The sequence below is a fragment of the Leucopleurus acutus genome (genome assembly GCF_964270905.1).
Source record: "Leucopleurus acutus genome assembly, chromosome: 5".
Taxonomy (NCBI): domain Eukaryota; kingdom Metazoa; phylum Chordata; class Mammalia; order Artiodactyla; family Delphinidae; genus Leucopleurus; species Leucopleurus acutus.
In genome coordinates, this window is record NC_139147.1 from 12,549,493 (window position 1) to 12,574,974 (window position 25,482).

The window sequence follows — 25,482 nt, forward strand, 5'->3', positions numbered from 1 at the left end:
TTCTCTGAGGAAAAAATTCCAGGTTTCATGGATACTACGATTAATGTGTCAGAAGTTCCATTTAATGAGTGATGGCTCCTGGCGTCCAAGTGCGTATCTAATAAAAGGAATGTGTGTGCTGTTTGCACGCTAGGGCAGATATCATGGCTCTTTGGTCTTCCCTGGCAATCAGCCTGGCAGTAATTACCTGTCAGAATCCCTTCCCTTTCCCACCCCGTGTCTTGACCTCAGCCAGCCCAGCCATCTAAGTAAAGTACATGTCAGTGGACAGGCCAGTCGCCAGGACACAGTGTGGGAGAACCCAAGCTGGGCTTCCCGGCCTGGATCCAGCTGCAGGACGGCACATGTGCTGCTTCATCTCAGGGCCTCGCAAGTTATTTTACATCTCTCTTGATCTGTGAAACGGGAGTTGTTGAAATGAAGGTGTTTTTACTTCCTTTATCAAGTATCTTAGATACTTGATATCTAAGATACTTGATATCCCACGCACCTGCCGCCCAGCTTCGCACGCTGCCGCCCCTCCCACCTTTGGGTTGTTTGGGGGCAGTCTGTTACAGCACATCCCACATATATTTCACCGCCAATATTTCAGTGTGTGTCTCTAACAGAAAGAACATTTTAGACAACAGAACCACGGTGCTGTCATTGTACCTAACACCATTAATAGTTTCTCAACATCATCTAGTGCGCAGGCTGGCCTCAGCTTCCCCCGACTATCTCAGAAACGTCTTTACACTTCGTGGTTCCAATCAGGGTCCAAACAAGAGCTGCATGTTGTGTTGGTTGATATCCTTCTTAAATCTCTTCATTTCTTTGAGTTTTCTGCCTCTTCCCCACCTTTTTCTTTTTTTTTTTTTTAATGCCATTTAGTTATTGAAGAAGCTGGGAGATAAATTTTTTTGAGTGTTTTTAACATTTCGGAGGGACTTATTAAAGCTTCATGAAGAAAGAGGATTAGGAATATTTTTTCATCCAAAGAAAGCATTGTTAAAAGTCCTGTGCCAAGAACAGTTTTACCAAATATGTTTTGGTCTATTTTAGACAGTGTTTTGCAGAACAAGCCATAGAGTTCAGGATGTTTCCTTCCTGGGATAATCACCCTGTGAATTCACAGGGTAGGAATGAAGAGTAGGCGTGTGGTCTTCTTGCCTTTGATGGAGTTTGCTGGAGGTGGAAGGTGGAGGCTCCGGGGCAGTGAGGGGCTGTGGTCAGGTGGAGAGGCCTGGTGGTGGCTGCTGGAGAGGGGCAGGGGCTATGTCTCGGGGGTTTTGTTCTCCACAATGTCAGGAATCTGAAATTTGGGGTTCTCTGGGATATACGAGATGGATGCCAGCAGGTGAGAACTAACCTCTGTTTCAGTTCAGAATCCATCGCTGGAGGCCCCCTGAGAGGATCTGGTCCAACTCTGCTGTGTTTGCGCAGGACAGAAAGACCTGCAAGGACAGGTTGGGGCCAACATTCCAGGGCCCTGACTCCCAGTACTTCAGTAGAGGAAAAAAACCCTAAAACTTGTGGAACCTTTCCTACTCTCTGGGAAAGGATAAAACCTAATTTAATTTTATAAGGCAAGTTTTAGCATTTTGCCAGAATTCTTTTGAAATGTAAGGTGTACGTAGACCAGGATAACAAGTTAACTGTGCTTGAATTAGGTGACACGTCTGTTTGAACGGTGAGACGTCTGGATGGCTTGGGAGCAGTTGTTACTTTAAGCTTCCTGAGGACAGGGGCAGTGTCTGAGTCACCTTTGCATCCTCTCAGCCTGAGTTATGGCATCTTGAGTGTAAATGGTGTTTTACTAACATCGAGTTGGTGAGTGAAGCACTGGAGCGTTGCTGACAATGAGGAGTGCAGCTCACTTTCAAGACTTTAGCCATCATTGTACCCAAAGTCCATATTGTGAAGAGGCCCACAGGCTGGTCCCCAGAGCAGGAGGGTAGTTTGGGGCTCTTAGTGTATTTGGAATAAAGCAGCATTGATCTTGTAAGGTCTTGCTGACGTGTGTTCTGTGGCGTGGTTGGAGATAAACTCCATCAGTACGAGGAACGAGCAAGGCCTCCACCCAGATGTTACAGACCAGGGGTCGGGTGCTCGTTCTTTTCTCCAGAAGAAACATATCCAATAAAACAAGACAGAATTAATTAAATACATAGAGGCCTAAATGGTGCCAACTACGGTCCTTGCACCTTGAGAAAAAGTGGAACAAAAATGCCATGGGACCCCCCGAGAAGAAGGAACTTCTCTGTAGGCAGATGTGAAGTTGGGCATGAAGCAGTGTGTTTGTACAGGTATTTCGTATCATTCCAGTTCCAGTACTTACTCAATTAGTAGTTATGTAACCTTAAATGAAGTTTTTAAAACCTCAGTTTTCCCATCTGTAAAATGGGTATTGTGGGCATCTGTACCTCAGATCGTTATAAGGAGTAAATGAGATAACAGATGTGTAGCGTCTGACATAGTATCTGGCACATAGTAAGTGCTCAGTGAACGTTATTGATATCATCACCATCATCATCACTATCATCACCATCATCACCACCATCACCATCACCATCATCATCATCACTACTGCCCCCACCTCTGCTGCCACTACTAAGTGGAATGGGACTCTTGGAAGGCGGAGACTCCTTCTTAATTTTTTCAGGCATTCAGGGCAGTGATTCTCCGTGTTGTTCACTTACTTCTTGTCATCAAATTAAAGTACCTTTGGAATAACTGAAATAGGGAAAAGTTTTCGGTGTAAGCAGTGGAGGATCTGAGCATATGTGCTAGTTCTGGTCCAGCTGACGAGACCTGCATGCTGTGGGTTCTTTGGATGTAAAAAAGGAATGTGAGACACAGGTTTGTCATAAAGTTACTGGGAGGGAAAACTGATCAGGTGGCCCTAGTGGTTTCCCCTGAGGTGTTGTCTGTTGGTCATGGCCTTTGGGCCCTCACTGAGGATGCTCTCCTGGGTAGTGGCTGATGCCTGCGGGACAGTGCAGATTGCAGTCCTGGGAAGGCCATGGTGGGTTTGTAATGAGACAGCATCTGTAATTTATAATATAAATTTATAATATAAAAGCCAGACGTCACCTCATTGATGTCTCATCAGAATCAGCACTAGCCTTTCCATTATCTCTGGATTTTCAGAAACATAGATGTATTGTTTCATTACACAAGAGTAGGTCGTATCCAGACAGGCTGAGAGTCTTCTGCTCTATACCAAAGTGATCCATGAACTAAAAATGTGTATATATTACAGTCGGGGAAGGGGAGACCTATACTTTTGTATTTACAGAGAGTTTGAAAGAGAAGGAGAAATAGAGTAGAAGATTGAGGGGAAAGAGCAAAGAAAAAAACCCTTTGTTTACATAAAGAGATGACCAGTGGTTTTAGACTTAGACCCGCTAATGGCACAAGCCCGGGAGGCCTCTGTGATACTGGGACGGGCGGGGCGTGTCTGCTGCGTGTCCCTACTTCCCTGGGTGTGTGTGTGTGTGTGTGTGTGTGTGTGTGGATATGCACGTGACATGCGGGTCTCCTTTGCCCCCAGGGAGTGCACGACGTCCGGCTGGCCTACATTCAGTTCGCTCTTTCCTTCTTGATCGCAGGCGATGATAGCACAATCGCACAAGTGCTGGAGTTGAAAGGTAGGTGTGTCTCTTTGTCTCGGGGCACAGCCTGCTTGTGATTGTTTTGAAAAACCTACCACAGAGCATTTTGCAGGTTAATAAAAGTCTGCAGCCTTTGCAGCTGCCGTGTACACTAGGGTAAAGGGTGTGTGTGGCGCAAGACTTTGGTCAGTGCGGTTCTGATACCGCTGGTCAGTGCGGACAGAGATATCCCTGTTTCGCTAGCTGGCTGCTGAGCGGGCCTAACAAAGGAGACGTGCACACTTCAGAGACTCATGCAGACAAAGGAGGCTTTATGGTTCCAGAAAGTACATGGTTTCATAGCCGTGGCTACCCTGCGTTTCTTAGTAATTGTGTTTTTAAAAAATGCCTAGTGTTACCAGAATATTAGTAGTAGAGCTTCAGAGAATTCCAACAGTACCACCTTCTGATGCCAGTGTCTCTAGAGCAAGGCTTGGCGTAGTTTAATCTATTAGGGCTACTTGTGTTTTATCAAGACTGTGAATGGCAGCGCGGAGAGGGCAGTTGTCCAGTAAGATCCCCCGGGATCAAGCCCTGTCTGGGATGAGGAGCTGGTGTCCCGGCTGGGACCCAGGCACTTGTCGGGGGAGGGACAGCGTGGGGCCGCCAGCCCTTCCCCCACCTCCCCCAGCGAGGGAGCCCAGAGCCCCCTCCGGAACGAGCTGCAGAGACCATTTACGAGCAGGTGCGGGTCCTGCTCCCAGGGTGTCATCGCCCTGGTCTGGGCAGCGGCCCCTTGGAGGCGATGCTTCCTTTGCGTGGTGTAGTGGACACGTCCTGCTCGTTGCCGGGCCCGTGTGGGATGCCCTCTGCAACCAGGGCTGGGCGTTTCTTCAGAATCCTTCTGGGTCTTCTCGGCGTCTGGCCATTTATTAAATAAAGGACACTAATTTGGGGTTATCCATCCATGCTGCTAAAGGGGCAGGGATGCACTTCTGTTAAAGTTCCTGCAGGGCAGTTGGGCTGGTCCAGCCATTCCGCATCTAGTCATTTATACTAAGGAAATAGTTAAGGATGTGGGCAGAGGTTTTGTTAGGGGACATTTTTTCTTATTAGCTGAAAATTGGACTCCTCCTAACTACCCACCAGCAAGGGGTTGAGCAAATTGAGGACTGGTCACAAGGAGGAATGCAGCTATTAACAGTGATGTAGACATATATGTATATATGTCAGATTTTTTAAGGATATAGGATTGGGTGTAAACTCAGTTATAAAACTGGTAAAGTATGATCCCGTTTTACTAAAAGTTAAATTTAACAGAATATGGATATGTCAGAAGGTTAACAGTTAACTGGTAACCCAGACATCAACAGTGTTAACTTTTGGGTAGTGGAGTTATGGTTGATCTTAAATTTCTGTCTGGTATTTTATGATTTTTTTTTTAAGAATAATGCATTTGCTTTTGTAGAAATTACGTGTGCCCATTAAGCATGTATGGAGGAAGAGAAATTGTAATTGCTTTGCTGCTTTTCACCAGTATGTTAGTAATGATACAGCTTCAAGCCGTGGAGGCTGAGTCCTTGGTGATCCCACAAGTATGAAGAGAAAGCAAGTCCTACCACCAATCAGTAAAGTGACGACCGTCACTTTAAATACATCTCTGAGCAAGTGTAAGCGAAGAGAGAAACTTTGGAAAACTGTAATCGTACCGTACATACGTCCTCTTTGGAACCGTCAGTATTAAATTAACTTTACCAAAGTTAATGAGAAAAGGAAAGTAAAACAGAACTAAAGGAACTATTGAACTTTAATGGTTCAGTCATTGTTTTGCCTTCAGATATTTATTTCCTATGACACAAAAATAGTTTTTCCTACTGTGAACTTGTATAATGAAAAAAGACAAAACTTAAAAAACAAACAAAAAAGGCAAGTAAATGGCATCGTTTGCTGTACCATTTTAAGAATGGTACAGCAAACAAACATTTTAAGCAGTAATGTTCTCTCATCGGTTCTCATTCAAAGTAGTTTTGAGTCTAATGCTTTGAAACTTTTACTTTCAGAATTTATTCCTTGCATCTTTAGCTCAGGCATGAAGGAAGATAGGATCTCTACCATCAATATTTTGTTATCCACACTGAAAACGAAGGTACGTTTTTGGTGATCAACGTTCCTATCATTTGTTCGCTCCAGTGTTTACAGGACTTTAGAGCTATAACATCGTAGGTTATATGGGTTGTTGTATAGGTTGAATGGGAAGCCGTTTCTTAAGCAGAAACTTGGTGGTGATGAGCCAGTCCTGAAGGGTACAGGCACTGAAGCCACCACTTCAGTTCAGGCGAGGCAGCTATTTCATCGCAACAGGAGAAAAGCTGCTCCCTGCTCCCCGCTGTTTCACAGGAAGCCACTGGGGTAACTGAGCTGTAAATACAACTCTTCTTCATTTACTCACCTGGCAAAATGTTATTTTGTGTCATCTTGCATGTTCTGCCTTTTACATGCATCTTACAGAAATGTTAAAACTTGCTAAAAGGATAACTGTCTTTGATACAGAAGCCCCTTAAATGATCAGTTAGAAAAACTCAATGATCCTCCCAACATAAATAGTTGTCAAAAGGCCGTGAACTGGCAGCCCACGTAAAAATGGCTAAGCAGCATAGTATTTAGTGCTTCTCAGCCGGGCGCGGTTCTACCCTCCACGGGCCATTTGGCAATTTTTGGTTGCCATAACTGGAGAAATGCAACTGACATCTGGTGAGTAGAGACCAGGGATACTGCTCAACATCCTACAGTGCGCAAGACAGCCCCTCACAACAGTTATTTGGCCCAAAATGTCAGTAGTGCTGAGGTTGAGAAACCCTGATTCAAAGCAGTGCAAGTAATGAGGTACAGGTCTTTGCACCTACCAAATTGGCATTGACTTTTCAAAACAATGATATTCAGTGCCAGCAAAGACGCTTTGAGTCAGGTACTTTCCTGGAGGAAGTGCTGCAACCGCTCTGGAAGACAGCAGGTCTAGCAGTATGTGTCAGAGGTTTTAAACATGTTTGTACACCTGGAGTGAGAGATGGGATTGCCACAGAATCACCCGGGGAACGTATTTGAAATACATAAACCCTCAGAGATATGAGCTGGGGGGGTGGGTTTGTGTGGAGCTGAGAACTGATGCCGCAATTCCAAGTCCAGAGTCAGGGATGCAGGGCAGGCTTTGTACAAGGATGCTGCTAATCATAGCCAGAGTTTGGAAGCAACCTAATTATACACACCTGGGAAATGGTTAAATAAGTTATAGTCGCTCATAGGATAGAATGATGTTCAGCCCCCCAAAGTGATGTTCTAAAGGAATTTTTAATGATGTGGAGACAGCCCATGCTGCATTAAGTAGAAGCAGGCACAAAACTATAATTAAGTATATTCTCAAAGAAGCCAAAAAAACCCCACCCCAGCAAGAACCTAATACATACGCACGTATGCTTTGTGTGGTTGATGGGGACAGGGAGGCGGAAAGGAAATGTACCCAAATGTGGGCTGTGAGTATCCTCGGGTGGTGGCAATACTGGTGAAATTTTCTCTTTACGTTCTTTCTTTTTCTGGCTAAATATTTTGCCACAGGCCTACATTATTTTTATAATGACGAAATCCAATAAACACGATTTTAAAAATCAACTGCCTTGAAATTCATTTGTTTTTTTGTTTTTAGGTAGTTCACAATAAAAATATCACAAAAACCCAGAAAGTGCATTTCTTTACCGGGCAAGTACTGAACCACATCGCGTCTCTGTACAGCTGGAAGGGGATTGTCGACGTGAGCCTGGAGAATGTTGAGGTACAGTCGTTTTTGGCTCTCGCTTGGCCTCACTGTTAGTGTGTGATACCCAGAGCCGGGACACTGAAGAATCTACACATACGCCTGCCTTCAAGAAAGTCCCCCCATTTGATGTTTCTTTTGGCTTGTGGTTATGTTAATTCCCAACTCAGATGCAATATGATTTAAAAAAAAGTTTTCTTTTTTTACAGTAAGATTTTTTTCTAATCTCTGAGGTATCATGATATTAAACTTTTTTTTTAAATGTGAAAACCATCATTCCCTTTAGCTGTGTGGCATCTGAATTTTCCCTGCAGCTTGCACGGTAGACGTACAGGGTTGATCCCTGCTACCTCTCCTGCCTCACTTACCTCTCCTCTCCCATCCACTCTTCTCACACTTTTCCAGCAGTTGGAGTTTCAAGGCCTGTTGCTTCTACTTCAGGATCCTAAGTCCCTAGGGAGCCTCAGTCTCCTCACCTACTGACATGTGGAGTTGACTTTGTAACAAGTGCTAAATTAGAACAGTTGCTCTCACATGGACCCAAAGCCAGTGAACTTTTTAATTCTCCTCATTTTGAGTTTCCTCAGGGTGTTTCTGAACATGGACTTGGCCAGAGTCATGAAGGCTCAGGCTTCCTGTTAACTCTATGATACTTTACCTCTCAAGAGCCCACTGTTTTGCTTCCTTTTATCTCCACGACTTGCCTATGTCCTCTTGTTTTGGACACGTTTTGTACGTTCTATAACCAGGAAGCCTCAGGGGCTTAATAAAAACACTCCCAAATGTGGAATTTCATTCAAAAGAGCAAGAGAAATTAAGTCATTCATAAGCTTGTTTAAAAATACAGGTTTAAACTTGCCCCTCTTAAGAGTTTTTTTTTTGTTTTTTTTGGCCATGCCACGTGGCTTGTGGGATCTTAGTTCTCCGACCCGGGACGGAAGCCGGGCCCAAGGCAGTGAAAGCGCGGAGTCCTAACCACTGGAGCGCCAGGGAAGTCCCGAGTTTTTTTTTTTTTTTTTTAATGGTTCTATTTTATAGGTGAGGACATTCAGAATCAGGGAATTAAGTGATGCTCTCATTACGGGTTACACTCTGGCATCCAGACCCCATCCTGAAGCTCTCCTGGGGCCCATTAAGAGTCGCCTCATTAGAATGAAGGATGCCCCTATCACCTAGGAGATTCTGAGGGATTTAGGAGCTCTGTGCCAGGAACTGGAGACGATGACCAAATATTTATTTCTTCTGTCGCAGTATCACAATGCAGAAGCAAGAAAAAGCTTAGAAAAAATGTTCTATTTAAAGCATATGCTGTAAACAGAGACTCTTTAGTGCTGGGGATCCTAATACTGATGTGCTGTGTACCTCCTGACTCAGTGATGACTTCAGCTGTCTCATCCACAGTTTGCTCATTCGTGAGATGGGTGTCATCATGTTTGCCCTGCCAGCCTCACGGGGCTGCTGTAAGAATTATTGTGAAGTGCTTGGAAACAGTAACAGATGACAGAAAATCTCAAGTTATCTGTAGTTTCTTGTTCCAGCAACTCCCTGTTTGTTCAACTTTAAAAAGAACATTTTAAATTCAATGTATTTAAAGTAAAGAACAAACAAACAGAAAACCGCAGTTGACCCGTTTTTCCCACCCCCTTGACCCCCACTTCTGGCAGCCACTAATCTGCTCTCTGTATCTGTGAGCTTTTTTAGAAAATTGTTATTGTTTTATTTATTTATTTTGTTTAGATTCCACATACAAGAGTATTTTTAAATTTTGATTGGTGTTTCTGTTTTTTGGTGGGGTTTTTTGTTTTTGAATTACACCAAATGTTCAACTTCAAATGTTTTCTAAGTTGCCATTAGGCATGTGATATTGTCCAGTTTTTACCCTGTAGTTGTTCGTAAGACTTATGAACTTGGGATTTTCACTGAATTTCTTTGAAACCCTCGTAGACTTCTGCTGAAGACGCAGGGAAAACCATGGTGAGGGAGCTTGTTCATAACTTCCTGATGGATCTCTGCTGTTCGCTCAAGCATGGGATTAATTTTTATGACGCGTCTCTTGGTACCTTCGGCAGGTAAAGTGCGATGCCCGTGTGAATCCCGAGTGTGAGTTCTCAGAGGTCATCACATACGTGACTTACAGTGGAAATCTGTTAAATAACGGAACTGCAGTGGGTGAGAACTAGCATTTTAGGCGTTATCTGACTCACTTTAGGGATGAACTCAGAATAGGACCCAGAGGCTCCCGTTCGTTGTGTGCCCTCGGGGCAGAGTCTCAGGCACACAGTGTGAGGTGTCTCACCCGGGAAGGTGCTGTGTGTGTTCACCCGGCAACTAGGTGTCAGCTGGATCTGAGAATAATTCTGTTACCTCCTCCTTCCCAGAGATGGGGTGCCCTCTCATGCCTCACCGCAGTCCTAGGTGGGTACCGTTGCTACCCCAGTTTTGCAGATGAGGAAAATGGGCCCACAGAGGGCAGGCCACTCACCCTGAAAGTGGCAGAGCTCAGACTGGAACCTAGGAGATCTGGTTCCCAGCCCACACTCGTGACAGCTACACAACCCTCGTCTCCTCGGGGTCAGCTGCTGATGAGTTGGGATTTCACAGTTTTGTTTTTACGTTTTATTTCATATTTCGCCATTATGATAACATTTCATCAGTAAGGAAACAAAGTCCACAGCTAATGATTTAGATTATGTTCTTTTGGACTTTCTCTTTAGAGTCATAGACCTATAATACATATCCACGTTATTAATATTTAAACCACAACAGCCTACTGTTAGATATATTGTTCATTAACCTGCTTTTTGCCCATTTGACAATTAAGAACATGGGACATATTTTCTGGTCATTATGAATGACCCTTAGTTTTACCCCCTTGACATTTTATTATAAGGATAGAGATGGTTTGATTCGGTTTCAACCAGCCAGAAGATGACTGATCCCTCATAATGGGATTAATTTGGTGGGAATTTTTTTCCCTGCTTGTGGCTTTGAACTTGTTTTGATTCTGTGATGATTATGAGTTAACTTGCCATGTCATTCCTTTTTCTTTTAATTTTGTTTTGGTGATGTTGTAGCTTTTCTCTCATCAGTGAGAGTAAGCTTGTTTTCTTGCTGAAACGTAAGAGCAGACTTTTTGAGTCTTAATGTAATACAACACCATGCTAAAAAGGCTCTTTTTCCTTATTGAGGAGACCCATAAAATAGATGATCATTTAATGAGCATATTGAATCAACTAGTGGTTGTGGGTGTGTTTAAATAAGCTATGGTTTATGTAAAGTTTTTTCAGCCACGGGCAAAAGACAAATGTTTGTGCTTAGGAGAGAGGAAGGGAGTTTTGTTTGTGGGGTGTTAATGGAAAGCTTTGAGAAAATTGAAACGCCTCCTTTCCCAGTGGTCGTAAAGCTCCCGCGTTTCCTGCAGGTCTCCGTGCAGATGTCGCCACGTCAGAGAGGCCTTCCCTGGCAGCCCTCTTCTGAGATAGTCCTTCCGCTGTCACTGTCCTTTCGCCTGGCCCTTGCTTCTGATGGTGACTTATCACCATCTTGCATATTTACTTATTTGCTTGTTCATTACCCAATAGGCAAGAATTGGTGAGAACAGAGACTAGTCTGTTTTGAATCCCCAGAGCCTACGACTAGTCTGTTTTGAATCCCTATGTGCCTGCCTGGCACGTAGTAGGCATTGAAAGTGAGGCATCACAGTGTAGGCGAGGGTTGGCAAACTTTTTCTCTAAAGGTCCAGATAGTAAGTATTTTAGGGTTAGTGTGCCATACGGCCCCTAGTGTGGCCACTCAGCCGTGCCATTGTGGTACCCAAGCAGCCATGCTATAAATAAACAAATGGGTGTAACTGTGTTCCAATAAAGCTTTATTGACAAAGGCAGGTGGTGGGCCAGAGCTTGCTGAGCCTTACTGTGGAGGTTCAGAGAACAGTTTCTGGAGTGCCTCTGAGACCTCAGCGGGTTACTACTCCTCTCTGCCAATGTTGCCTCATCTGTACAAAGGAAATACAATTAGTGCCCACCTCAGAGAGAGGCAGTGTGGGGTAACTGCCTCGAGCAGTGCCTGGCACGTGTTGCAAACGCTGAATTAAATGCTATTCATTTTATTACATCGTTCATTAAAATTGTGTGTGTGTCTAGTATTTTTGGCACTCTGCGCAAATTATTTTAAGTTTCTAGGTAAACCTTTTTTTTTTAATTTATTTTTGGCTGCGTCAGGTCTTAGTTGCGGCACGCAGGATCTTTCATTGCTGCACGCGGGCTTTTCTCTAGTTGCGGTGTCTGGGTTTTCTCTTCTCTAGTTGTGGCACAGGCTCCAGGGCACGTGGGCTCTGTAGTTTGCGGCACGTGAGCTCTCTAGTTGAGGCATGTGAGCTCAGTAGTTGTGGCACATGGGCTTAGTTGCCCCGTGACATGTGGGATCTAAGTTCCCTGACCAGGGATCGAACCCATGTCCACTGCACTGTAAGGTGGATTCTTTACCACTGGACCCCCGGGGAAGTCCCACTCTTTGCAAATTTAACATTCCATGCATTTGAAAGCACAAACTGTGTTTTGCTCATGAGATTTTCCTATTAAGAATTGTAAGCTTTTTAAAGGATAGCTTTCTGATCAAAATTATACTCTAAATTCAATTTTTTTTTTTTTTTTTTTTTTTTCGGTACGCGGGCCTCTCACTGTTGTGGCCTCTCCCATTGCAGAGCACAGGCTCCGGACGCGCAGGCTCAGCGACCATGGCTCACGGGCCCAGCCGCTCCGCGGCACGTGGGATCTTCCCGGACCGGGGCACGAACCCATGTCCCCTGCATCGGCAGGCGGACTCTCAACCACTGTGCCACCAGGGAAGCCCAACCGTAATCCTTTTAAAAGAAAAATGCGTTCTCTGTATTTTTATACTTAACGCACACGTACATCTTTACATATGTGCTTTTTTGTGTGTGGTTGGAGGGAAGTGGTCAGTAAAATCACAAAAGAAAATTCTAAAATTTCCTCTTCTTTAAAAGTCAGCTGGAACTCGAGGGAGGGAAGGAGAGGTGGGAAACAGAACAAGGGAGAGACTTTTTCAGCCACTCAGAAGTAGAGGGGTGAAGTTCAGGCCCTCTGGTGGAGAGTGGGAGCCCTACAGACCATGAAAACATCTCACTTTCTGCTGGGAGGGAAATTCACCAGAAATGAAATTTGCCCATCACTGTGTCACAGCCGTGTTTACTGAGCGGAGCTACCCCTGTCATCCTGAGCTCTCAGTGCTTTGTGAAGACTCCCTGCTCACCCCTCTCTCTTCTCTCTCTCCCTGGCAGAGGAGGAAACCTGACTCTCCTGCACTTCCTGCTGGGTTTGAAAACTGCAGCAGACGATGAGCTGGTCGCTGAACTTGTGGTGAACATCCTGAAAGTGTGCCCGGACTTACTGAACAAGTACTTCAAGGAAGTGACGTTTTCCTTTCTCCCAAGGGTGCAGTCCACTTGGTCCAGTAACATCAAACTGCTAAACAAGGTGAAGGCCGTGGGCATTTCGAAGTCTGCTAGATGGGGTCGTGGGCGGGTGGGTGTGAGGAGTTGGTGGCGGTGAGGGGTGAGTGACGTTCTGATAAGCTCTGCAGGGTGAGGAACTTCTTTCAGCCGTTCTTCGGGGCGTATTTTAGATGATGCTAATTTGGTGTCTTTATCCTCTAAGGACATTTGACTTTTCACTGAGCTGAATTTTGAGGTTTATGCTTTTGAATCGGTTGAGCCAGTTTCATCTTCTTCAACCAGATTTTGCTCAGAGTGAGATCTTGATGAGTTTCGGTACAGTTGGGCTGGAATTAGTGAAATGTCTGAACTGTACAATAGTTTTTAAGGATTGCCATTTCAAGTACTTAGAACAAGTTGAAATAAGCTGTGAATTGGTGGTCTGTTCAAGTGGATATGAATTCATTTCCATCTGATCGTGGGTGTCAACCTCCCCTCATCTACCAAAGGAAGTGTCTGCTACAGATTCTTAGGCAGCACTGCCCGGCTCGCTTCACCTCTCTCTGTCTCTCTCTCTGTCTCTCTCTCTGTCTCTGTCTCTGTCTCTCTGTCTCTCTCTCTGTCTCTCTCTCTCTCTCTGTCTCTCTCTCTCTGTCTGTCTCTCTCTCTCTGTCTCTCTCTCTCTGTCTCTCTCTCTGTCTCTCTGTCTCTCTCTCTCTCTCTCTCTGATTTATGGACTGCCTAATGGTGACACACCTGGGATTATTTTCTTGTGCTTTGACCTGGGCATGGGGTTACCTGTAAAACAAACTTTTATTCACATAGTCCCTCATTTTCCTTGAATGCCTGTGTATGCGGTGGTCCCAGCGTGTATTTGGGTGTTCGCTTTTTTTCTTTTTATGGCCACACCACGTGGCTTGCGGGATCTTAGTTCCCTACCAGGGATCGAACCTGCACCCTTGGCAGTGAAAGCGCTGAGTCCTAACCATTGGACCACCAGGGAATTCCCTCCCCGTGTGTATTTGGGACAAGAAGGAGGCACTCTGCCCCCCACTTTGGTGACGGTATCCCTGTGGCCACCACCCCTGTCGGGAGCTGCCCTGCCGCTGCTCTCCGGAGGGGCAGGGGCAGGTGCACGGCCGTCACAGGGCAGGATGGGAGTCCTTGCTTCTCTGTCTTCTAGCCTCATGGCCCTAGGAAATTACTTAGACTCATCGAGGTCCAGTTTTGTCATCTGTAAACATGTTTTATCTTGATAGAAAATATCCCTACCCCAAAGTGTTGTCATGAAGTGTTGAAAAGATGACATACTTTGTTAGGTGCCTGCCAAGTGCAGTAACTGGTGAGTAGATAATCTGGTTGTGAGTTCTAGCAGTGACTTGTTTGCCATCAGAGGTTTTAAGAGGCTCCCCAGACCACAGACCAGGCTCTCCTTTGAAGGTCGCTGTCCCCAGTAACAGTCTCATGACCCGACTTGTCTCTAACAAGTGGATTTTGGGGTTAATATTCCAGACCTTGTTCCTTGTGGCGAGCCTTGGACCTTTATTACTGTAGTTGTTTCACTGCAGCGGCTTTACTGTTGGGTGCCTGCAATTAGACAGACTCAGGCTTGAAAGCTAACCTCCGCCACCAGCTCATTCTCTGTTCTCCCTTCCCTAGATCTACGCTGCCCAGCCAGACATCTCCCGGGCCTTTCAGACCAGAGAGTTCATCCCGCTTCCCCGGCTCCTGGCCATGGTGATGGTGACCACCGTGCCCCTGGTGTGCAATAAGATAATGTTCACCCAAGCACTGAACGTGAGTGGGGACCCTGCCTCCAGACTCTTTCCCGCTTGCCCCACCGGCCGTGCTGGGGACTGTGCTGAGAATACCGGGCTGCATGTACTGGTTCGTGTTTTGTCAGAGCCTCTGAGGCTTTCCATGTGTCCCCTCGCCCGCGGACGGTGCCCTGGGGCCCGAGGCACGTGCCTGCCCTGCTCCAGCACAGAGCCGGGTCGGCAGGACCCCTCCATGGCTCTGGGCCTTCCCAAGGGTGGGAGGGGAAGCGTGCTCAGCTACAGCCTAATGTCATGTGTTAAAGTCTCACAATTTAGGGGCTCTGGTTAGGGCAGGACTGAAATTTGCCCAGCAAATCCTTTCTTTTGTGGGTTAAATGAATAGTGTTAAGTTTTCTGGGGAACATTTACTTTGAGGACCAGCTGTTGCAGGAGTTTGGGGAGGACATGTTCAAGGAAAAAATTGATACTTCAAGTCCATGTCATTATTTATTATAAAGGTTCCCAAGTCCCATCAGAAACCAGAGGGACCCATGCATTTTTCACCATAAATCATGGCCTTAGGTGAACAGCCATGAATTGTTGGCATACACGGGTCCTAGGCCAGCCAGCCCCTCCTAAACCCAGGTTGCCTCGAGACCTGCCTGGGGGAGACCAGGTGCTCAGGGGAGTGCAGGGCCTGGGCTTTCCTCGGTGTGGGTGGAGTCCCCATCCTTCAGACAGGCTGGGTTGTTACCTGAACACAGCAGGACCAGGGTCTGCCGTGGTGGGTCGGCTCCGGTGGTGGTGGGGCAGGTACCGTAAATTGGCGAAGACTCACTGGACTGTGCGGTGGGATTGAGCATTTCTTGATACCCATCCAGGGACTGTGCTGAGAGTGGCCAGGGGGCCGTGGGGAGGCGCTGGAGTAAAGAGGAAGAGGCCTGGGTGGGACCAGCCAGGAAGGCCTTTTGCTGTGGTTGCCAAATCATAGAATCAAGGTGAGGACCCAGCCAGCTTGCCCATCTGTTTTGTGAGAGGCACAAGATATCTTATTCCAGGGACTTGCAAAGTAGAATTGAAAGGAAGGTGTCTTGATGCTGCCTCTTCACGGGTAGAAGACAGTTTCAATCCGGCCGGCTGCATTTACACTCCCCCTTGAGCTGACCCCGGTACATACCCCAGTCTGGGATATAAAAGGCTGTCTCGCTCCCTGTCACGCTGTTTCAGGAGAGAGGGGTTGTGCCCCTAGGGGGTGTTGCATCCGCCGGACGGGGTGGCCATGGGGCGGGGAGAGCACATGGCCTCCTCTCCTGCCGAGGCTGCCGTCCTGTGCAGGCCCAGGGCCAGCGGAGGGGAAGCCACAGCTTCGCCTTCTCGCCACTGGCGCTTTCTGAGCTGTGACAGTGTGTTCGTACAAGTGACACCAGAGACAGGTGTGTCTGGGGGGTGGACTTAGGAGTGCGTGGGGTTTTTTAATGACGTTTTTCTTGTATTCTTCACGGTGTTATCTGCAGAATTTTAATGGCGTATATTTTAGATCAGAAAGAAAAGAGTGAGCTTGTTTTAGAAACAGGAAACAAGAACGTGTTTGGAGACAGGGTCTCAGGCTGTTGACTGAGCTTTGCGCTCCAAGCTGGTGGGTGTAACACTCCTTTGGGTCCTGCCTTTGAAGTGATGATGGGGTGGGTGTGGTTATTGGTTTAAGACATTTAACATTTAACGTAGCGCTGCTTTAGCGTACAACGTCCATGTAAAATGAGACGCCAGCCAGCTGGAGTGCTGGGGTGTTATTACACTGAAGGCCCGTCAGAAAACTGTCTTGTTTCTACCAGACTGTAAAGCTTCAGCATCCCAGCTTGTGCTCCCTGGACTTCTCTGTACTTGGGAGTCACCCGGGGCTGATGGCATTGGGCTGGGCTGGGCCTGAGATCGAACGTGTCTCCCGAGTGCCCATCCTCGCTGCTGCTGGCCCAGGGACATACTGCCACCGGCCGGGGCCTAGCCTTTCCCCCTCTGTGGTAATAGCACAGGTTCTTGAACCTCTTCAGCGAGTGAGGGTTTTGAAGGCCCTCCTGGCTGTCTGAATCCAGGTAGAGAGTCTGGATGTGGGGGGCCTGGGGTGGAGGCTGTGCGCCTAGAGGTGGCTGGCCAGACTCGGGTACCTGGTGCCCTTGCCCATCATCTCTCCACCTGACGATAAGTGGAGAGGCCGGTCAGGTCCCGGTGGGATCTCGGCTGTTGTCGAGGCAGGTAATCTGTGGAGCCGAGTGGTGGTCAGGGAAGACTTTACCAAAAACAGACTGTGGAACAGCAGTTAAGAATAACCATCGGACGCCACCTTTAGTAACTGTGCTCCCGGCACCTGCTGAGGTCACATCTGCAGGAGGTGAAGTGGGCAGGGTTCCCGGGCCACCTCTGCACAGCGCAGAGGTCCGGCGGGCTCCTGGGGAGGGCCAGGGCCTGGGCGCTCCGTGTCCACCAGCGCGGCCCGAAGACACTTGTGGATTTACCTCTTCTTCTTCCCAGCTGGACAGCAAATCAGTGAAACACACAGCTTTGTCCCTTATTTCCGTCATTTTGGAGAGAGCCTTAAAGACCATTGACTACTGCCTGAATACAGGGGCCTGGCAGGAGTCGGGCGTGTACACGGCCGCGATGATGGAGGACTTTGTGCGGCTCTTCAGAGAAGCCCTGAGCAAGGTAGGCCCGGGAGCCAGGCCTGGGCTTTGCTTACAGGGTCACAGGCGAGCACACCAGAGGGAAAAGGCGAGCTTGGGGGCCCAGAGGGCGGGTGCGAAGTGAAGGGAAGGGGTTGGGGCGCTCCTGGGACTCAGGTCCCATAAGGACTGGGGCTGCAGTGATGGGAGGCCTGCTCCTTCCTCCCTGGGGCTCGGTCTGGTGAGCAGGGAGCCCAGGCGTCCGCAGACTGGGTGGCTGCCCGGAAGAGCCAGGGGCTTGCTGGGCTGGGTACCCCCAGCCGGACGTAAGGATGAGTTTCTTGGTTCCCAGTGTCTGGCTCCGGTGGACAAGTCTTCAGGGGTTTGTTTTAATGATTGGTGCTGTGTTTTCACCAAATTCTTACAGTGTTCAGTTCTGGGAATTATACCCCAAACCAGAGCTCCCAAAGGCTGGGATCTCTTTCGGTCACACACACACACTTGCACGTGCGGGCCCCTCTCCTCTGTTCTTTGCTTCTCCTTGTTAGTAGGTTCAGTTCATTTGTTTCTCTTCCTTTTAAAGGTGACTGATCTTTTGTTTCTTTGTTTTCCCTTTTAGATTTTACCAGATCTGAATGCCGTCGTGTGGGTCTGGCAGTCACTTAGGAAGCAGGAGACAGAACAGGATGACGAGAAAGCAAAGAAAAGGGGCAACAAGACCCCTGCTACCTGCGTGGCTCCCCAGAGCGGTGAGGGGCCTCTTCTGTTTGCAGATACCTGACACAGGCAGCCTGGGAGCCTCCTGTCCAGAGGGGCTGATCTAGAGGGACTTGTGAAGGCCTCTCTGGCTCTGAATGAATCCTGTGTCCTTCTTTGCTTAGGGAGAAGAATGAGCATGGCATTGTACATTGAGTTTTTTGTGTTTTGTTTTTGTACATTGAGTTTTAGCATCTGTTAGAAATGTGCCCAAGATTTATGCAAGCACTGTGTCTCTCTAAAAACTTGTGTGATGAGTGCGATGTGCTCTGGCCTTTCCGTGAGGGAGGAGGCCTCTCTTTTGCTCTGCGGATAGCGGTGGGCTACATGGTCCCCCTGGAAATAAGATGTGTTGACTGAGACCTTGTCACTGGTGAAGCGGTGGGCTTCACGTCTTACATCTCTGTCCTGTTTCATCCTTGCGCAGCCCTGTAGGGGTAGGCACTGCTGCGTGTCCCCATTTTTCAGACGAGGACGCTGAAGCAGAGAGACAGAGTAGCTTTACCCTGTCCGAGTTCACAGCTGTGAAATCGGGATTTAGACCCAGCCTGTTTGAACAGCTTTGACTTTTACCACGTTGACTCCTTAAACCTCGCTCTATGGGGATCTGTCTGCAGCCTCAGTGTTCCACATACAGTTGACCGTGATGGGTCACGGGTGGTTCGATCGCTCACTGATTGAGGACAGAGAACAAGCGTGTTTCCTGATTCAAGCTGTTTAATTCTGGTTCAGATGATGCAGAAACCATTCTTCTGAAAGCCGCCCTGCTCCAGGTCATCTGCCTCTACCAGAAGGTGGTCCCGCACGTGGTCATGCAGTACAACTTTGACTTCAGCAAGCTCCTGAAAGGTGCGTCTCGAGGGATGGTGGGCGCCCCTCCGCTGGTCCTGCCAGTGGGGGTGAAGGAAGGAAGTGGATAACCTGGAGCAGAGGCTCCGGCGCCGAGGACCAGGAAGGCTGCTGGGCACTGAGGCCGGCGTGTGTGATCCACCAGCCTGGCTGTTTTCATCTGGACCAATGTGTTTTAAATAGCTGGTCTTCCTTAAGGAGATATCAGATGAACACTTGGCAGCCTCAAGGGAGAAGGGAGAAGCCAGCCAGGCTGAGTTGCCTGCCGTGGGTGATAGACAGATGAGATTATGTGATGTTAATTCTAAAGCCTCTTTGCAAAGGAAGAGGGGTGCAGGAATGAAGCCCCTTAGAAGGAGGTCCCGTTCACGCACAGGCACTTCTGACATGTTACTCGTATTTTACCCAGTGAAGTTCAAACCGCATCTTGTAAAAGTAACGTTATGCTTGTCTGGCCACGTTTCCTTGATGGAAAAGTTTGTCTAATAGAACTGACTTTGTAATTGGGCCTACGGAGGAAGACTTGCGGAAATGTCATTCTTGGAATTTATATAAGCTACTGAAATAATCCTATTCAAAAAGCTGTAGTTAACTTTTTGATGGTTTAAAGGCAAAAAGTTCTCTTGCTGTGAGAATATGAGATTTACTATAAAGTGGCCATTTAACATCTGGTACCACGTCCTTCCCGAGCAAAGGATTAACCCAGAAATCAGGCCAGAGACTGAGGACCCTGTGTCAGACCCAGGCGGCCGCAGGCTGTGCACAAGATGCTTGCCGTCTAGGGAGCAAGGCCTGTGCCCCGCACCAGGGGTCACACTCACGAGAGACTGTACCTGGAGGGCAGTGTGCACTGGGGGCTTTGAGCTGTAGAAAGAGGTCAATGTGGGCCGAGTGCAGGGAAGGGCAGACAGCACCCCCACTCTTTGGTGAAGGATTTGGATAGACCTTGGGACGGGGGGGATGTGTCAGTGAGGTGTGTAGGCAGGAGACTGGGCACAGCCTGTGTCAGGGTGACCACAGGACAAGGACGGGCGGAACCCCCACATCTTCTGCCTAGTTCCCTGGACAGTTCCCTGTCCCATCCTCGTGGCCAGGGCGGCAGTAGCTGGGCCCCCGCGCCCGCCCCCCACCTCCGATGTCTCATCTGTCTTCCTCTTTCCCACCCACAGGCGTCATCTCAGAGGAGGGCCTGCGTGAGGAGGTGCCTGTCACCCTGCAGCACCTTGTTCTCAAGGTGGCCCTGGCACTGCCCGCCAGCAAGTTTCTGTGGTTAAAGGCCCAGGTAGGAGGCCGTGACCCCGCCTCTGTTGTTAGCTCACCTGCAGGCTCCTCGGCTTTCTGGCCTGGGAATCTCTAGCTGCATCAGAACCCTGACTGCTGGTTGCGAAGGAAGACGTTGACGGTTCTTCTTTTAGAGAGAAGCCTCTAGAGCGGAGGCCAGGTCCTGATTTGTGAACCAGTAATCTCTTTGCTTTGCAAAGTAAGGTGCTTAGCTATCCTTACTGAAAAGATATCATTGCTGGGTGTTGGGAATTTTTTTCCTTTTTTCTCTTGACTCTTTTACATTCTTCTTGTCCTTTAAAAGCCCTTTTGGAAATAAACAAAATACATTTCCTTCTCCTTTGTCCTCATCCTGGAAGGACTTAAGACAGAGATGGGAATAGACTCCAAGCCACGAGAGGGTTGAGGCTGGTGGAAAAATCAGTAAAGATTGCTGGCGTTGTTTTCTGTGTCTTTGCTAACGTCTTCTAGGATTTCTGGAGAACATAATGTTGAATCGTAAAGGGAACTCAAGATGTAACAGATATTTACCTCTGTATTTAAACACAGGACGCCATGTCACTTCTATCCAAAGAGGGAAAGTGACCAGGCCAAATGAAGCCTCGTCTGCGTGTGTCTCTGAGTAGCTCAGAGGACTTGTTTTAATGGCTTGCCGTCTTCTTTGAGTCCTTGTATGGAGCCAGGAGTGCGGAAACGTACCCTGGCGCTCTCAGAGGTGCTGTTTCCAGAGGGTGGAAGAACACCGTGGCCCTGGGATCCCTGTGCTCCCCTCAGTCCTCCTTCCGAGGCTCGCCTGCCTCATGGTTGAGGACGGTTCTCACTGAGAACTTAGCGAATGCCAGGCTCGGCACGAGTGTGCCTTGTATCGTCTCATTTATCACCACTTACAGACGAGACAGCTGGAGCGCAGAGTGGTTAGGAGGCTTCCGTGGGGTCCCGGCCGCAAGTAGGGGATCCAGGATTGGACCCAGGCAGCGTTGCCCAGACCCTGCTCTCAACTTGACAACCCTCGTGAGGTCACTGCCAGGACCCCAGTGAGATGGAGGATGAGTCTGGGGTGTTTAATTTTTTACCCCAGCTGAACTGGGCCATTGCGGTCTTGAGGATTTAGTTGGGAAGGGAACAGAGGCCTCTTACCTTGAAAGAACTGGTATCAACATATTAGTTTATAGCCCATGCTTCATTTCTTGCTCGTAAGATGGGTCTGCTGGGCTTTGGGAACAATAGCCCTCATGTGCTCAGATCAGGGCTGCGGGGACGCTCCAGGGAGACACAGATGCATCGGAGTCTGGGCTGGGAATCTGGAGCACCATGTGTTCAAAGCCCAGAAGCCTTTGTTAAGAGGCTTGCTTGCGTGTAAGGAACCGATTATGTCCGCGCCGGCATCTTGCTGAAATGCAGCAAGCCTGGCGTTGGATGGAGTCAGGCAGCCCTGGGTGGTGTGTTTTCCCGCCAGCCACCCGCCGCCAGCCAGTGCTGTGTCTGCGCCAGGGCTCCTGGGCTTGAGTCCCACCTCGGTCATTAAACGGCCATTACCTCCTTGTGCCTCAGTGTCTGCACATGTGAAATGGGGATGACGGTTGTCCCCACCGCAGGCTTGTTGGGAGGACAAAGTGAGTCGGTGTATGTGAAGCACCTGAAGGGCCCCCGTGCTTCCTGCGGTGACTGCTGTTAACTACAGCTGCTTTCGGGGCTGTGGGAGGCGCTCCTAACTCCTGAGGTTCCTCGTGTATAGCATCCCGGCAGGCTTGCCGAGTGGTGGTTAAAATGAGATGAGATGAGAGGCCGGGAAGAACACTGGGCATGCAGTACCTGTTTGCTCAGCAAGCAGTGGCCTTTGTTACGTTTATAATATTCTATTGTTCAAACTCCAGGAAGGCCCAGATGCAGAAATTATTGGAGGAAAGCGATCCGTGTTTTACTTACTGATGAAGATGTTTGTGACCAGTAGCCATTCGCATCTCAAGTCATCAACCAAACTTCTGATTGTGAAGGTGAGCCTTTTCTACCAGTTCCTAGTTCTAGAAGCGTTTTGTACAATCTTGCTTATAGTAGATGCTTAGTCAACAGTTGTTGAATTAAGGATGTATTAAGACTGTTACAATTTAAAAACAGAAGGTTTTATGGCAGTTTTAATGTATTCTGTCTTAACCTGGCTGTGTTCCCAAGAGGCAACCTGATGAAATGGGAAAAGCGGGCGCTTTGAAGTCCTGTTCCAAGATTTGAGTCCTGGTTCTGCTGTTCCTGGGTGGCACTGGACAAATTGCTTAACCTCTCTGAACTTAGCTTTTTCGTGGTGAACGGGAATAACAAAACCGTAGGATTGCAAGGGAGGTTACGTGTGATCAAATAGGAGACCATGCCTGGCACATTCTAGACTCAGTAAACATTAGGTTTCGTCCCTCTGGGGAACAATTTAATAGGCGATGCCTCTTCCCTCAGCTCCAGACTCAGCCTCCTCCAGGACCCTGGCGATTGACCGCAGCCGTCACCCACAGCACAGGTGTCGCCAGAGTCAGCGGAAGGGAATGAGGAGTTTGTTGGTGTCTCTTCGTTCTTACACTTGAACTCATTTTCCAGGGCTACGTCAGGTCTTGCTGGCACTAGGAAATCTAGTTCCTTGGTTCCACTGGGCAGCAGACATCCTGGTCAGGGCCGGGGCCGGGCAGGTTGCTAGAAGAATCACATTCATTGTATTCAGGGCACAGAGATTTCACCTTTGAAGTGCCAGTAGTCTTGCCACCCTTCAACCTCGCCTGAGCTGCGTGGAGGATGCGAAAGTCTAGGTCGTGACCTCTGCAAGGTTGTGCAGGTGTGATTTCATGATCACTCCCTGCATGTGGGTGGAATGGCACGTCAGGCTCTCCCTCAGAGCACTCTGTGCAGGGCTCGTGCCGAGGGGCTGCTGAGACCCCAAGTTCTGTCATCGGGCCATTTGGGGATGTCATTGAACCAAGTCCTGCCTCGTAACGAGTTCTGCTCCCTTAGAACAGAAGTAAGGTGGTGCTTCTGGCCCAGGCCTGGGTCTCGAGAAGCCACGTTGAGATGACTCGGCCTGACTGGGCCACTGTCCTGGAGAATTTCATGCAGGCTGAGGGCTGAGTGGCTGGGAGGAGTCAAGTCCCAGGTTGGAAAGCAGACTTTCAAGTAGCAGTGGGATATTTTCCCTTTCTATTATTTAGGAGTTGAAGGAGAGGAATAAGCAGCAGTGAGACGAGGGACAGTGTTCTCCTTGACCGAGCCCAGAGCGGCCTCTTTTCCTCGTTTCCCTCGACCGTGGGGGCTGTTCTGAAGCGCAGCTTTTAGGATAAAACTGGATGGGACTTTTACGCCCTCTGTGCTCCGTGGGTCTCAGAGGACCCACGGAAAGCGGGTCCTTCCCTGATTTTTCAGATCCTGCGGGACACAGGGGTGTTTGAGCACACCTGGCAGGAGCTGGAGCTGTGGCTGGAACACCTGGATGACACCGAGCAGGAGAACAAGGAGGCCGTGATTCAGTTTTTGGAACGCGTGAGCACGTATTTCCCACGTAAAGAAGCACGTTCAGGACGGCGTACTAAGTGACCCTCAGTATGGTTAAGGCATTTCTGATGTGCCAGAGCCCAGAGGCCTCTCCTCCTGACTCACTTCCTAATTCTTGCTGAGATGTCAGAACGATTTAGTTTTAGAATCTGTAAAATGGGACTATATCACTGTGTGCTGTTAACTTCCTTTTGGGCGTTTGTTTTTGTAGGAGGGATTAGTGATACACTAAGAGCGGTATTAAAAGCAATAGTCTGATGTGAAAAGGAGATATTTTAAAAAAATCTACAACAAAAAGTTCTTTTTTAAAAAACTTTGCAGAAAAACTATTTTTCTTTGAAGGCCTGTTAAGATTTTCGCTCTTCCCTTTATTTTACCTGCGACATTTGGGGGCATTTTTCATTTCACGTGTGACCATCTAAATATTTCCCACTTGACTCTTTAATGCTCAGGTTCTCCTGACATTGGTGGCGAATCCCTATTCATACACGGACAAAGCGTCTGACTTTGTCCAGGAAGCCAGTGCCCTGCAGGCCTCCGTGACGCGACAGGACGCCGATGATGTCAGCATTCCCATCTCCCACATTGACGGTGGGTGCCGCTCCCTGCGCTCCTCGGGCTTCTGAAGAGCCAGCCACGGTGGCATATTAGAGGCAAAACAGAATTGCACCGAAGCCTTGTGCGGAGGGCAGACGTCCCATTTCTTTGCTTCAGAGATCAGCCGCCTCTGGAATTGGAAATCCCTTTATTTGCTTATGTAACAGGAAATAGGTGCAGGGCTTATTTGCTGCGTTGTTGTTATTTGTGCAGTGTTTACTTTGTGCCAGGTGATGCTCTAAGCTCTTAATAAATCCTAACTCATGTAACCTCATAAACAACCCCAAGTTGGGGGGGGGGCGGTTATCCTCATTTTATGTATTGACAAGGCAGCTGAGGCACAGAGAGGTTAAGCGATCTGCTCAGCCTCACACAGCGAGGATGTAGCAAAGTCAGAATTTGACTTCAGACACTCTGGCCCTAGTCTGTGCATCAGCCCTTATGCTCTGTGGCTTCTCAGATTCTGGCTTATTTCCATGACTATCCAGGTTAAAGTTTCTGGGCTTCTCAGTGTCACGCGAGGAAACTTCAACCTGTTACTACCTGAGGATAGTCCTGCATTTTGTCTGGCAGAGGTCTTAAGATTTTATAGATAATGCCCTTATTTGTTTAGAATCAAACATTACACTAAGCATTTTCCCCCAAGAGAAGTTTAGCTCTTATTTTTTCCTCCTTTGCAAACGTTCTCTTGCTTGCCCTACCTGTGGGATTCTTGCAGTAGACTCCTTCGCCACCTCTTGCCTGGCCCTGATTCCCATCTTTCTGCCTCAGATGTTCTCGACATGGTGGATGTCCTGGTGGAGGGCAGCGAAGGCTTGGATGAGGAGGTTGGATTCTTACTGAATGAAGACATGATCGTGCTCACGTTCCCGTTCAGTGCTGTGGTCCCCGCTGCCCTGGAAGCCAGGAATAAGTTGCTCCTCGGAACAGAAAGTGAAGCAGGTACCTGTGCGTAGTGAGAATGTTGTGGCTGCATCAGGCCAGCTGGGTCTCTGTGGGGTAGGAGGTGGGATTCCAAGGGCTTTGGAAATAATTGCTGAAAACCCAAGGCAGCAGGGGTTCAGACCCACCAAAGTGATAGCTGCACAGCTGGTAGAACTAAGTGTACAGGGGTAGGAATCTAAAGGCTGGCTAGGCTGTTGGGAAATGGGGCGTTTGACGGATGAGTCTGAAATAATGTGTTTGTGTGGCTGCACAGACACCTGCTGTAACACCGGTATTTTCTCTTCAGTAT

At 48.2% G+C, this 25,482-nt stretch overlaps 1 protein-coding gene across 1 annotated transcript in view; it reads left to right on the top strand.

The window, feature by feature from the left end:
• The window catches only part of URB1 (URB1 ribosome biogenesis homolog), a 64,785-nt gene that overhangs the window by 5,645 nt on the left and 33,658 nt on the right, over positions 1-25,482 (top strand). The window contains exons 5-18 of the mRNA XM_082840236.1: positions 3,533-3,629; positions 5,633-5,718; positions 7,270-7,395; positions 9,322-9,446; positions 12,677-12,872; positions 14,489-14,626; positions 17,113-17,286; positions 17,863-17,992; positions 18,732-18,848; positions 20,018-20,130; positions 22,004-22,123; positions 23,523-23,639; positions 24,104-24,242; positions 25,020-25,190. Of these exons, the coding sequence (XP_082696362.1) occupies positions 3,533-3,629; positions 5,633-5,718; positions 7,270-7,395; positions 9,322-9,446; positions 12,677-12,872; positions 14,489-14,626; positions 17,113-17,286; positions 17,863-17,992; positions 18,732-18,848; positions 20,018-20,130; positions 22,004-22,123; positions 23,523-23,639; positions 24,104-24,242; positions 25,020-25,190 (1,849 nt within the window). The remainder of the gene's footprint in view (positions 1-3,532; positions 3,630-5,632; positions 5,719-7,269; positions 7,396-9,321; positions 9,447-12,676; positions 12,873-14,488; positions 14,627-17,112; positions 17,287-17,862; positions 17,993-18,731; positions 18,849-20,017; positions 20,131-22,003; positions 22,124-23,522; positions 23,640-24,103; positions 24,243-25,019; positions 25,191-25,482) is intronic.